At 36.3% G+C, this 15,474-nt stretch overlaps 1 protein-coding gene across 2 annotated transcripts in view; it reads left to right on the top strand.

Moving 5' to 3' along the window:
* Positions 1 to 15,474, top strand: part of PLOD2 (procollagen-lysine,2-oxoglutarate 5-dioxygenase 2) — a 124,752-nt gene that overhangs the window by 46,281 nt on the left and 62,997 nt on the right. For both annotated transcript variants that reach the window (XM_043875219.1, XM_043875218.1), the window contains exons 2-3: positions 9,497 to 9,588; positions 12,710 to 12,846. In XM_043875219.1, the coding sequence (XP_043731154.1) occupies positions 9,497 to 9,588; positions 12,710 to 12,846 (229 nt within the window). The remainder of the gene's footprint in view (positions 1 to 9,496; positions 9,589 to 12,709; positions 12,847 to 15,474) is intronic.

Genomic DNA, 15,474 nt, shown 5'->3' with positions numbered 1-15,474 from the left:
GAGACATAATCATAGGAAACAAACTTATGTGAAAAATACCGTTGGTAGCTTGATAGGGATTGCATTGAATCTATAGATTGCTTTGGGTAGAATAGCCATTTTGACAATATTGATTCTTCCAATCCATGAACACGGTATGTTTCTCCATCTGTTTGTGTCCTCTTTGATTTCTTTCATCAGTGTTTTATAGTTTTCTATGTATAGGTCTTTTGTTTCTTTAGGTAGATATACTCCTAAGTATTTTATTCTTTTTGTTGCAATGGTGAATGGTATTGTTTCCTTAATTTCTCTTTCTGTTTTTTCATTGTTAGTATATAGGAATGCAAGGGATTTCTGTGTGTTAATTTTATATCCTGCAACTTTACTATATTCATTGATTAGTTCTAGTAATTTTCTGGTAGAGTCTTTAGGGTTTTCTATGTAGAGGATCATGTCATCTGCAAACAGTGAGAGTTTCACTTCTTCTTTTCCTATCTGGATTCCTTTTACTTCTTTTTCTGCTCTGATTGCTGTGGCCAGAACTTCCAACACTATGTTGAACAGTAGTGGTGAGAGTGGGCACCCTTGTCTTGTTCCTGATTTCAGGGGGAATGCTTTCAATTTTTCACCATTGAGGGTGATGCTTGCTGTGGGTTTGTCATTTGTATGGAAATACAAAAAACCTCGAATAGCCAAAGTAATCTTGAGAAAGAAGAATGGAACTGGAGGAATCAACCTGCCTGACTTCAGACTCTACTACAAAGCCACAGTCATCAAGACAGTATGGTACTGGCACAAAGACAGAAATATAGATCAATGGAACAGAATAGAAAGCCCAGAGATAAATCCACGAACCTATGGACACCTTATCTTTGACAAAGGAGGCAAGGATATACAATGGAAAAAAGACAACCTCTTTAACAAGTGGTGCTGGGAAAACTGGTCAACCACTTGTAAAAGAATGAAACTAGAACACTTTCTAACACCATACACAAAAATAAACTCAAAATGGATTAAAGATCTAAATGTAAGACCAGAAACTATAAAACTCCTAGAGGAGAACATAGGCAAAACACTCTCTGACATAAATCACAGCAAGATCCTCTATGACCCACCTCCCAGAATATTGGAAATAAAAGCAAAACTAAACAAATGGGATCTAATGAAACTTAAAAGCTTTTGCACTACAAAGGAAACTATAAGTAAGGTGAAAAGACAGCCGTCAGATTGGGAGAAAATAATAGCAAATGAAGAAACAGACAAAGGATTAATCTCAAAAATATACAAGCAACTCCTGAAGCTCAATTCCAGAAAAATAAATGACCCAATCAAAAAATGGGCCAGAGAACTAAACAGACATTTCTCCAAAGAAGACATACAGATGGCTAACAAACACATGAAAAGGTGCTCAACATCACTCATTATTAGAGAAATGCAAATCAAAACCACAATGAGGTACCATTACACGCCAGTCAGGATGGCTGCTATCCAAAAGACTACAAGCAATAAATGCTGGAGAGGGTGTGGAGAAAAGGGAACCCTCTTACACTGTTGGTGGGAATGCAAACTAGTACAGCCGCTATGGAAAACAGTGTGGAGATTCCTTAAAAAACTGGAAATAGAACTGCCATATGACCCAGCAATCCCACTTTTGGGCATACACACTGAGGAAACCAGATCTGAAAGAGACACGTGCACCCCAATGTTCATTGCAGCACTGTTTATAATAGCCAGGACATGGAAGCAACCTAGATGCCCATCAGCAGATGAATGGATAAGGAAGCTGTGGTACATATACACCATGGAATATTACTCAGCTGTCAAAAAGAATTCATTTGAATCAGTCCTAATGAGATGGATGAAACTGGAGCCCATTATACAGAGTGAAGTAAGCCAGAAAGATAAAGAACATTACAGCATACTAACACATATATATGGAATTTAGAAAGATGGTAATGATAACCCTATATGCAAAACAGAAAAAGAGACACAGAAATACAGAACAGACTTTTGAACTCTGTGGGAGAATGTGAGGGTGGGATGTTTCAAAAGAACAGCATGTATACTATCTATGGTGAAACAGATCACCAGCCCAGGTGGGATGCATGAGACAAGTGCTCGGGCCTGGTGCACTGGGAAGACCCAGAGGAGTCGGGTGAAGAGGGAGGTGGGAGGGGGGATCGGGATGGGGAATAAGTGTAAATCTATGGCTGATTCATATCAATGTATGACAAAACCCACTGAAATGTTGTGAAGTAATTAGCCTCCAACTAATAAAAAAATTAAAAAAAAAAAAAAAGGAAACAAACTTATGAACAAGAAGGGGGAAAATAGAGTGGTGGGATGAATTGAGAGATTGGGATTGACATATATACATGATTATGTATAAAAATAGGTAACTAATGATAATCTAGTGGAGGTGAAGGAATTCTAGCTGAGCTATTTCAAATCCTAAAAGATGATGCTGTGAAAGTGCTACACTCAATATGCCAACAAATTTGAAAAGCTCAGCAGTGGCCACAGGACTTGGAAAAGGTCAGTTTCATTCCAGTCCCAATGAAGGACAAGGCCAAAGAATGTTCAAACTGCTGCATAGTTACACTTCATTTCATGTGCTAGCAAGGTAATGCTCAAAATCCTTCAAGATGGGCTTCAACAGTACATGAACTGAGAACTTCCAGATGTACAAACTGGATTTAAAAAAGGCAGAGGAACCAGAGACCAAATTGCCAAGGTCTGTTGGATCATAGAAAATGTAAAAGAATTCCAGGAAAACATCTACTTCTGCTTCACTGACTACGCTAAAGCCTTTGAATATGTGGATCACAACAAACTGTGGGAAATTCTCAAAGAGATGAGAATGCCAGACCACCTTACCTGCTTCCTGAGAAGCCTATATGGAGGTAGAGAAGCAATAGTTAGAACCGGTCATGGAACAGTGTACTGGTTCAAAATTGGAAAAGAAGTATGTCAAGGCTGTATATTGTCAAGCTGTATGTTTAACTTATATGCAGAGTGCATCATGCAAAATGCTGGGCTGGATAAAGCACAACCTGGAATCAAGATTGCAGGGAGAAATATCAATAACCTCAGATATACAGATGATACCACCCTTATGACAGAAGCGAAGAGGAACTAAGCTTCTTGATGAAGGTGCAAAAGGAGAGGGAAAAGCTGGCTTAAAAATCAACATCCCAAAAGCTAAGATCATGGCATCCGGTCCCATCACTTCATGGCAAATAGATGGGGAAACAATGGAAGTAGTGACAAACTATTTCCTTGGGCTCCAAAATCACTGCGAATGGTAACTGCAGCCTTGAAAGTAAAAGACACTTGCTGCCTGGAAGAAAAGTTATGACCAACCTAGACAGTTTATTAAAAAGCAAGCAGAAACATTACTTTGCTGACCTATGTCCATATAGTCAAAGCAATGGTTTTTCCACTAGTCATGTATGGATGTGAGAGTTGGACCATAAAGAAGGCTGGGTGCTTAAGAATTGATGCTTTTGAACTGTGGTATTGGAGAAGACTTTTGAGAGTTCCTTGGACAGCAAGGAGCTCAAACCAGTCAATCCTAAAGGAAATGAACCCTGAACCTTCATTTGAAGGACTGCTGCTGAAGCTGAAGCTCCAATACTTTAGCCACCTGTTATGAAGAGCTGACTCATTAGAAAAGACCCTGATGCAGGAAATGATTGAAGGCAGGAGGAGAAGGGGACAACAGAGGAGAGATGGTTGAATGGCATCACTGACTGAATGATGATGGGCAAGAGTTTGAGCAAGCTCCAGGAGATGATAAAGAAAAGGGAAGCCTGACATGCTACCGTCCATGGGGCTCAAAGAACCTGACAGGCCTGAGCTACTGAACAACAACAGAGAATCTCCTCTACAGCTCAGGGAACTCTACTCAGTGCTCTGTGGTGACTTTAAAAAGAAAGGATATATCTATGCATGTATCTGATTCACTTTGCTGTACTTTAGAAAGTAACACAACATTGTAAGCAACTGTACTCCACTAAAAATTAATGATAAAAAAGAGATTCCATGGTGTATATGTACCACAGCTTCCTTATCCATTCATCTGCTGATGGGCATCTAGGTTGCTTCCATGTCCTGGCTATTATAAACAGTGCTGCGATGAACATTGGGGTGCACGTGTCTCTTTCAGATCTGGTTTCCTCAGTGTGTATGCCCAGAAGTGGGATTGCTGGGTCATATGGCAGTTCTATTTCCAGTTTTTTAAGAAATCTCCACACTGTTTTCCATAGCGGCTGTACTAGTTTGCATTCCCACCAACAGTGTAAGAGGGTTCCCTTTTCTCCACACCCTCTCCAGCATTTATTGCTTGTAGACTTTTGGATAGCAGGGTACCTCATTGCGGTTTTGATTTGCATTTCTCTAATAATGAGTGATGTTGAGCATCTTTTCATGTGTTTGTTAGCCATCTGTATGTCTTCTTTGGAGAAATGTCTGTTTAGTTCTTTGGCCCATTTTTTGATTGGGTCATTTATTTTTCTGGAATTGAGCTGCAGGAGTTGCTTGTATATTTTTGAGATTAATCCTTTGTCTGTTTCTTCATTTGCTATTATTTTCTCCCAATATGAGGGCTGTCTTTTCACCTTACTTATAGTTTCCTTTGTAGTGCAAAAGCTTTTAAGTTTCATTAGGTCCCATTTGTTTAGTTTTGCTTTTATTTCCAATATTCTGGGAGGTGGGTCATAGAAGATCTTGCTGTGATTTATGTCGGAGAGTGTTTTGCCTACACCATGGAATATTACTCAGCCATTAAAAAGAATTCATTTGAACCAGTCCTAATGAGATGGATGAAGCTGGAGCCCATTATACAGAGTGAAGTAAGCCAGAAAGATAAAGAACATTACAGCATACTAACACATATATATGGAATTTAGAAAGGTGATAACGATAACCCTATATGCAAAACAGAAAAAGAGACACAGAAATACAGAACAGACTTTTGAACTTTGTGGGAGAATGTGAGGGTGGGATATTTCAAAAGAACAGCATGTATACTATCTATAGTGAAACAGATCACCAGCCCAGGTGGGATGCATGAGACAAGTGCTCCGGCCTGGTGCACTGGGAAGACCCAGAGGAATCGGGTGGAGAGGGAGGTGGGAGGGGGGATCGGGATTGGGAATACATGTAAATCCATGGCTGATTCATATCAATGTATGACAAAACCCACTGGAAAAAAAAAATAATAATAAAAAAAAAAAGAGATTCAGCTCTTGAATAAATAACTGATAGAGGTGGAGATTGAGTTATATAACTTACTGAGATTTGCATTTCCACTACAACCTCCCTTACACATTTATCTTTTGAGGAGAAAAAGTAAGACACTGTCTAACACATATGTAGTATCATACACTTTATATACATTAACTCATTAACCATCACAGCAAGCCTATCAGGTGCTATTATTACATTTATATTATAAGTGAGAAACATGAGACACAGAGTTTAAGTAACTGACCCATTTCAAACAAGTAATAAGTGGTAGGTCTGAGACTGGAACCCATATAGTTTGTTGTCAGATCCATATGGCCAACCACAGTGGCAAACTATAATGTTTAGGCCAAATCCGGCCCATAACTGTTTTTATGCAGCCAGCCAGAAAACCTAGAAAAATTTTTTTTTTAATTTTAGAAATGTTTTAAAGAAGAAAGAAAAAAAGAGAATCGTGACAGGGATTACATATAGACTACAAAGCCTAAAATATTTACTATTTGGACTTTTACAGTGAAAGTTTGCTGGCTGTTATGGTAACCATTCCTAGAAAATGTGTTCCTTGAATAGGAAGTTGAGCACCACTGAGTTTTAAAGATGAAAGATACTTCTTTCATAAAATGAGTTATAGCAGAGTAAGGGCAATGTACTCAGAGCTCCTTCTCGGGTAGAATTTTTTTTTTTTTTATTTTTGCAAATTTAAAATTAAGACTGAATGTAGAGCAAGTTTCTTGGCAAGATAGGAGATTTATCCCTCTGAGTAAGATCAAAGGTAGCTGGGCTGGTGCTGAGTTACTGAATGTGCTGCCTGTCATTAAGACAATGAATTTCATCTGGATTTATGGGCTGATCAGAGAATCATTTGGAGACAGGACATATCAGCCAAAAACTTTCTATTTTAAAGCTACGATTTGTTTTTGGAAAGAAAATTTAGGTCAACACTAAAAATTGATAAATTCTGTTATTAAATCAACATCTAGAGAAAAAACATGACTCTAACAATGTGTTTTTCTCTGAGCTGTAAATTTATTAAGAGAGAACATAGTGTGGAGTTTGTTTGTTTGTTTTTGCCTTTCTAAATAAATTGTCTTGATTTTTGGAGAAGTTGTGTTATTCATCTAAATTTTTCTAGAGAGCTAAGTATTAAGGCACTAAAATATTTATTAAACCTTACTATAGTGCTAGGTATTTTGGTGGACTTTGTATATATGATTATAGAAGGATTTTTTTTTTTTTTTTGGCTCTGATATGATTTTCATTTGATAAACGGTTCACATCAACCACACCCTATTGATGCCTTACATGTTTCTTGCTTGTGGTAACTGCGTTAATCCACTTTCTGACAAGAGTCAGGCCGTGGCTTTAGAGGTTATATTTGGCCAGAGTTGGACTTATATTTTCTTTACCACATTCTTAGACTGGTTTTGTTAGTGGTTGATGGGTGCCCATTTTTCAAGCCCATTTTCTCAACATCTCACTTGATCCTTTTGGTTGTTGTGGGTGGATTGGGTGAGGTACTAACTATAGTTGTTTAAATTATAATATTCTTTGTTTAGAAAATTTTTTTCTGTCTATTCCATTTTTCCTTTTCAGACTGTTAAAACAAGTTTTACACTGAATATTTTTCAGATTGGAATATTATGGATTATGCTTTTTAATTGTAGGAATTTCCAAACATACGTAAATGGAATTCAGTTTTAAGCATCATCATATGTGGGCAATCTTGTCTAATTTTTTATCTTCCTCCTCCATTGCCTCCTATCTACCCCTAAGAATTTTAAAACAGGTCACAAACACTATATCCTTTCATTGGATAAATACTTGAATATTTGTCTCTAAATTATCAGGACCCTTTAAAAAATATCAGTACCATTATTAGCATGCTAAAATGAGCAATAGTTTCTTAATATTTACAAATATAAGTTGGTGTTCAAATTTCCCTAATTTTCTCACAGATACCTTATTGGCAGTCGACTTTCCATGTCAGGGCCCTAATAAAGGCAGTGATGTATGTTTGGTTGCCTGGTCTCTTAATTCTGGTGGGATATGGTATGTTAGTTTCCCTTTCCTCTTTTTCTCTTTTGACATTGATTTTGGAGATCAGTGGTCTTCTGTCCTAATACTTCTGGTAAACTTATGGTATGAATTTTCCTGGAATCTGAATTATGTGTTAAATGTAGCTTAAAGTTTTTAACAATAATACGTCATAAGACAATGGGCAAGTTGAACTGTTGAACTACTGGCTGGCAAGAACTTGTGAATGGTACACGTCAGCACTTTCTTCTTTTACTTCCCCTAGTTTAGTAAAATTTATCTTTCTCACAGCTATAATACTAATAGCAGGTAAGAAGAAACAAACATTTGTATGTAATGTTATTGAAGAGACCTTTCTTTGATGAAATTACTTATTAACTTGGTTTTGCTTTTTTGTAATTAGCAGTAACACTGAAACAACAGGAGTCTTTATTTGCATAGGATTACCAGACACAGTCAGGCTAGGTATTTTTAGTTTTGCCTTCTGAGTCATTAGATTAGGTAATATTTCTGTCTGCCTGAGGGTCTGGCCAACATTACTTTCCTATTAAGGATGGTGAAATCCTTGCTGTTAATTTTTTGCTGAAAATTATAAGTATAAAGATCCGTCTAGGCAAAATCTGTAAACTTATAGCTAATACTCTATGATTTATGTAGAAAAAGCTAATAAAGCTGTCTTTAAATACAGTCATTTTATGATAGCAAAGAGTACTTAAAAAGTATTTCCTTTACTCTTATGAAATAGAATCTAGTATTCTTTTATTCAGAATTTATTGTGAATGCTAATGTGTCAAGTTTTCTTAATTGATTAAGCCCTGTTTGAAACTTTACAAATGAAATTTTGTTTTTTAAAAAAGAATAATTTATTGGAAAAGTGCTGACAGCTTTATTGAAAATGACTTATTTTTGCTTGAATATCTGTTTCTCATAATGGTGAAAGTTATGTGAGAAATACACATTTCTAGAAAAATATATGAGTGTTAGTATTTATCTTCATGGTAATGTTTTCCTTTTTGTTGATTGACTTGCTTGAACTGATTTCAATAAGTGTGTTACACTTATTTATATTTTGTTTATTTTCAAAATTTGATGATTACCTGGGATCATATGAAATAGTTTTTAATTGTTATAATACATTAATGCTATGTATTTCATTTTCAGTGGTTGTCTATTGTTTAGGAGATACTTAACACTGTAAATTTTTTCTTATTGATAACAGTAATTGAGAGTCAAATGACATAACTCAGTGCTTAGAATGTTGAAAAGACATTTTGTTTTCATAGTTAATTTTGCTTTCTTAGTCCACTGGTCCTCCGATACCCTAAGGTTTAAAAAAGAAAATGCTCTAGCACCTTTGGGGTTTTCTGATGTATTTGTTTCTTTTTTGCATTTGTCCAACATATCTTTTCCTTATAAGCATTTTTCCTTAATAGCTTCTATAGGTAATTTGAGATGACTCCTTAAATATATTTTCTTCTATTAAGAAGAGGTGTTTTGTTAGACTGAAAATAATAATCCATTATAAAATGATGACTCAAAGCTGTGTATTTACTAGGGCAGTGTTGATTTCGGTTCCTTTTATTCTTTCTTTATTTATTTTTTTCCTTTTATTCTTTAAAGAAAAAACAAAACACTGAAGGTGATATAAATGTGGATTTTATAGACTTCACATTTACAAACATTCTTTGATAGGAAAAATATTAAGATTCTGTTTCTAAGTATTTTTTCCCAATTTGTCATAATTTATTTGAAAAAGTTAGGATTGATCTCATGATCAGATCTTTTTGTTTTGTATGTGTGCTTTGAGGAATGTAATGTCCTCTGAACCTAATTGATGTGTGTATTCATCAGTGATGATTTATAGGTGGCAATAAAGCTGGTTGATTAGATAATATGTAGGAGAGTTTGTCTTTACAGATAAAACCTTGTGCAATTTTATGGAAGTGTTTCTGTTAGTGCTGAAATCCTCCATTGAGGGCATGCTTTATCGTAAATATTAATATACTTTCTTACCATTAAAATAATTCATTATTTGACAGTCTGTCATTTGGTAGTAATAGAACCAATTTTAATTGCCTAGTTTTTCAACAGCTCTTTGTTTAGGCTCATGTAGACTAACAAACCAGAACATTCCCATGGGTTTAATGGGGTCTCTAATCACTATAGTGATCTCTGTAAAGTGTGAGTAGTTAGACTCTTAGTAAACTGTCTTATGTTATTCCCTCTGTCTTTGCAGATAAATTATTGGTCATAACTGTAGCAACAAAAGAAAGTGATGGATTCCATCGATTTATGCAATCAGCCAAATACTTCAATTATACTGTGAAGGTATGGTATATCTTTTAATTCATGGAGATTTTAGACTGTGTGCCTGAAGTATGTTTTTCATAATGAAAACAATAACAACAGCAACATGATCTATAATCCACAGGAGGGAGATGAAATTTGATTACAAAATTGTTGTTAGTTTACACTTACTTGATTGTTTCAGATAGGTTTCGGCCTTGTAAATACTATGCCACTCAGACAATAATTTCCTAGTATTCACTAATGCTTTGTATAAACATGTTCTATAAAACAACAGAAGGATATTTAGAAGGATATACACACACACACATATATATTTGTTTTGCGGAGTCTTATATGGGTATAATTAAGATTTTATAGTAATTTTTTCAATTTGAATTTTTTTTTTTTGTAGTGGGTTTGTCTACCTTGGTATATTTATTCATTTAGGAGAATTGGAAACATTACTGTGAAGCAGATACTTTTTTTGTTCCCTTATTGGGAGGTGCTTTTCTTGTTTTTTGTTTGTTTTAGAGGAATTTAGTAACATTATAAAAGGGCTGTATGACTTATCTCTAGGAGAATATCTTATTGATAAATGGTCAGAAGAAACTTGGGAAATTTGGTAGGACTAGTAAACTGAGCTATGAAAGACCTGCTTTGTTTTTTTTTTTAAAGTTATTTATTTTTTAATAGAAATAAGGCTCTATCAGCTAAGTCTTTTCCACATATAGAGGAGAAGAGGGAGATATCCCAAGGTAGGAAAAGAAACAAATGAATTTAATACATTTACACAACAAAACAATAAAACTTAAAAAAAAAACGAGAGAGAGACTGCTTTTTGCTTAGGGAAAAAGTGAGCTGTTCTAGAATATAATGTGCAAAAAAGATAATATTTGCTACATAACTGCTAGAAGACTAAGTACATATGTTAATGTAGAACAACTGTTAAAAGAATCTAACTTTGCTAAAGAAAGAGATCTAGGTGTTTAATATAGGATAAAGGAGAAATACATTAGAGAAGTTTGTTAGGATACAGAGGAAATACTGTAGTATTTCCTACATGGTAATGGAGAAAAATTATGGTAAGATAATTCTGAAATCCAATGAAGGACATCATAAGGGTTCAGAATGGGGAGAGTGTGGTACATTTCTTATGTGTGAGACACTGTTAGGACCTTTATACATGGCATGCTGTTGATTCATTATATAAACCATGTAAGGTAAGTATTACTTTGCTTATGAGCGAGGAAATTTGCCCCAGGGCATGTAACTTTAGGGGGTCAAATCTTGGACCCCAGCACCCTTTCTCTGACTCTGGAACTTTTGATCCTTCTGCTGTCTTTCCATTATGTGGTCCTGAAGTATGGACCTCAGACCACCAACATCAGCATCAGCTGGGAAACAGGAATGAGGCTTCTTAGGCTTCTCTCCACCTTCTGAATCATAGACCGGGAGTTGGGCCCAGCAATCTGTTTTAACAAAGCCTCTATGTGATTCTGATGCATACTAAAGTCTGTCACACTGATGGAGTGGAAAGAAAATAAGAGACTAGAGCTGAATCAACGCAGCACTACATAAGACCGGGTGCTCAGATATTTAGGCCCAGTATCACTGTAGTATTGGAGAAGTCCAAAAGGTTGTGGAACAGAAGTATAACAAATGTCAGGGCCAGCAGAAGCCACTTTTTAGGTCAAGAACTAATGTTCTAATAGACTAGCTCCAATATAAATCCAAATTCCCACACTAGTGTTTCTTTCTCCCTTCAATATAAGTAGTGAGGAAGTGCTGGTAGGGATCTGAGGCTGGGAGTCCCACAAGCTCTACCAGCCAGGCTTGTATTTGGCTCAATGGTAAGTAAATTTAGAATTAATAATATTTATTTTCTAAATTAATTTTATATTTCTCTTTTGCATTCTTAATTTCATTCCCTCTGAATTCACAAATCTTTTAGTACAGCGGTCCCCAACCCCCAGGCCACAGGCTGGTACCAGTCTATGGCCTGTTAGGAACCTGTCTGCATAGCAGGAGGTGAGCGCGGGTGAGCCAGTGAAACTTCATCTATATTTTCAGCCATTCATTGCTCATGTTATGTTATGACCTGAGCACCACCTCCTGTCATCAGCAGAGGCATTAGATTCTTATAGGAGAGCATGAACTCTGAACTGCACATGTGAAGGATCTCGGTTGCATGCTCTTATGAGAATCTAAAGCCTGATGATCTGAGGTGGAGCTATGAAAATGATGCTAGTGAGGGGAGTGGCTGTAAATACAGACTATACATTGTATTATATATCACAATATAAAAACGATCCCCAACCCCGGTCCATGGGACAATTGTTTTCCATGAAATTGGCCTCAGGTGCCAATATGGTTGGGGACCACTGTGTTAGCAGATCCTTGTTTCAGGAACTTCAGAGTTTGTTTTGATGAAGCAAAGGTCCAAGGTGTGTCTGTGGCAGAGGGGCTCATAGGCTTGTTTCCTGCTTCTCCACAACCTGGGGCGTCAGCAGGCACACAGTTCAGGAGGCAGCTGCTGAGGCTGGGCAAACAGAACCCAGGATGACTCAGGTTTAGCTCTGAGTAATTGTGCTTAGGTGATTTCTTGCACTGATAAATAATTAAACTTTTGAGGGAAACATGAGCTTAAGATTCTTAAGGTAAGGATGATGGCATTTGACCTGATGCCCTCTGTGTTTCCTGGGATAACCAATTTGGTGTCAGCAGGGAAATAGCTCAAGGGCCCCATCCAGGATTCACTGAGCTTCCAGGGCTCCCCCTTGTTGATCAGACAGATTTCTTGCCAGATTGAAAAGTGATCTGGAAAGTTTCTTCATTTTTCTTTCCTTTTCATTTCAGTCTGAATAAAGAGAAATAAGATATGAGAAATACTTTCTGTGGCTTCCCTCATCAATCCCCAACTTCCTTGGATTAGTGTCTACTTTTGAAATGTTAACATTGAGAATGGCATTTTATGGGGTGGATAACATTAAAGAATTATGACCTGACCTAGGCATCAAGTTTTTTTCTGTCTAGCATCATGAGTGTAGCATTTAAAGAGTGGTGCTATGTTATATTGTACAAGCTGCTGGTGACTTCCAGTGTTTATGACACTTCATAACCTGAGTTTTGCCTGGGGACAAAATGTTGATTTCATTTACAGGTCCTTGGTCAAGGAGAAGAGTGGAGAGGTGGTGATGGAATTAATACTATCGGAGGAGGCCAAAAAGTGAGATTGATGAAAGAAGTCATGGAACATTATGCCAATCAAGAGGATCTGGTTGTCTTGTTTACTGAATGGTAAGAGAAACAACTTGTAGCTTTTTTTTTTTTTTTTTTCTGTCAGTTGGTGCCATCCTTTTGGAAGACGCCTTTTTTTTTAAAAAAAATTTAAAATTAAAAAAAAAAAATTTGGCTGTGCTAGATCTTCGTTGCGGCACACAGATTCTTCATTGCAGTGCATGGGCTTCTCTTTATTTGCGGTGCATCGGCTTACTTGCCCCGGGGCATGTGGGCTCTTAGTCCTCTGGTGAACAATCTAATCCATGTCCCCTGTGTTGGACAATGGATTCTTAACCATTGGACTGCCAGTGAAGTCCCAAATATGTGGCTTTCTAAGTCTGTATTAAATTATTTTAAAAGAGTTGAAATTCATACTTACAGAATATATATTATTTTATTCACAATGAATCATTGTTTTAAAAAGTATATATTATTCATAATTATAAAACCATGGTCTGACATATTTAAGTAATATGATCAAATTTGATGAGCTATCATAAATACCAATGGGAAGACAAGGCATAGGCTAAAATTTTTGTGAAATTCATGTCTTAACCCTGATTTGAGATAGAATAAAGATCATATTGAACCTTTCTATTGAGAGAGTAGCTCAGTGGATTCTGGTTGTCTAGGAGGAAATAGATAATGTAAGTTATAAGCGAAAAATTTTTTAAAAAAAGCATGTTTAATAAGAAAGAAAAATCTTTCTCATATGTAAATATCTTTTCTTCTACCAAATGTGGAGTGTTTGCTGTGTTTCCTTATCTTCTCTCTTTTTTTAATAATGTCAGGTTGTCATGAAGCAGTATTGGTAGACACCTTTTGTTCTACCATTTTCCCTACATTCTTTTTTATTTTTTAGTCATTGGTTATCATTTTAAATCTCCTTGCATTTTCCTCTTTAAGTTAGGGAAGTTTTTATATCTCTCCCTCAATTTGAAGTCCAAAACCACAAATTATTATGGATGAAAATAAGAACAGTGCTTTATATGTATTTGTTAAATAAAGGCAGAAATTTTGAATTGAAAATAGACATACTGGAGTTCTGGTGCCATCAATACTTACAAATTTTGAAAGGTTCATATATTTGCATCTTTAGAATTTCCCTGTTGTCTCCCAGGGAAAAATAAAGCTCTGCTTATAGTTACTTATTCTTGCAACATGAGATTGATGTTTAGCTTGTGTACCAAGACATTTTCTACAGACTCTATTATATATATATATATAATCTATTTTATATACATATATATATATATATGTATATAAAACCCTTAGGAAAATAGAACAGGATGTTCATATTAACTGTTTGTATTAAACATTGAGTATGTTTGGTTTAAAATTACCAGCCATTTTGGTCAGCTTGAACTTGCCACATGTGTCTCTTGATTTTGACTTGGAGGCAAATTCTCCTTGTAAAAGTTACCAAATATGAGCCAGCAGTTGTTTTGGGTTCCTGAATCTCTTTCTGCATTTTAGGAAGAATTACTTTTCCTCACCCTTTGCTCGTTTATCAGACTACGCCTCCCATTTAAGGGAGCCCCCCCATTTAAGATTTAGGTTTGGAAGAAACTGGTTTAGTAAGGGGCCAATTGGTTTCTGATAAGAAAAGGGTCACTGTGAGATATCTGAAGACAACTGGAGGTTGCGTTTATTTATTTAGTTGATACTTTAAGACCCAGTGTGACCAAAAGATAACAATAGAATTTTAATGGAAGGTCTAGTGTGTACCAGGCACTGTGTTTGGGATATATCAGTGAACTGAGGATAAAATTTCTTGACAACTGCCTCTGTGAAAAGAGCCAGCTAACTGAAATCACACAGGCCCATCTCCCCAAGCTCTAGTCTAAGAAGCAGCGGTAACATTTTCTCTTTCATGACTCACCATATCTGTCTTCCTGGAGAAACCTAGGGATGATGAGACAGTAACCAAGATAAGAAGGATGGACAATTGGTACCACTTTAGAGCTCTTTTATTTTATTTTTCCTAAAAGACAATACCCTTTAAAAAATATTGTGGACAAGTGATCAGTACAGTTGAAATTGTGGGTAATCCAAAATCAGGGAAAAATGAATTTGACTCTAAATTATTTGAAATAGGAAAGCCATTTTGCAATAGAATTGTTACTCTCCTAATTAACCTTACCTCCAGTTAAGGCTACAGTTCAGAATATATTCATTTTAGTAAATCAAACCAATTACTATTTGTTATGTGAGATTTTAGGGACAATTTAACTGTACTAATTAGTTTTATGGAAGTGTTCAGTTCAGTCGCTCAGTCATGTCCAACTCTTTGTGACCCCATGAACCGCAGCACTCCAAGCCTCCCTGTCCATCACCAATTCCCGGAGTCCACCCAAACCTATGTCTATTGAGTCGGTGATGCCATCCAACCATCTCATCCTCTGTCATCCCCTTCTCCTCCTGCCCTCAATCTTTCCCAGCATCAGGGTCTTTTCCAATAGTCAACTCTTTGCATGAGGTGGCCAAAGTATTGGAGTTTCAGCTTCAACATCAGTCCTTCCATTGAACACCCAGGACTGATCTGCTTTAGGACGGACTGGTTGGATCTCCTTGCAGTCCAAGGGACTCTCAAGAGTCTTCTCCAATACCATGGTTCGAAAGTATCAATTCTTCAGCACTCAGCTT

The sequence above is a fragment of the Cervus elaphus genome, chromosome 19 (genome assembly GCF_910594005.1).
Source record: "Cervus elaphus chromosome 19, mCerEla1.1, whole genome shotgun sequence".
NCBI classification, from domain to species: Eukaryota; Metazoa; Chordata; class Mammalia; order Artiodactyla; family Cervidae; genus Cervus; species Cervus elaphus.
The sequence above is the reverse complement of the archived record's forward strand: the minus strand, read 5'-3'. Positions and strand labels throughout refer to the sequence as shown.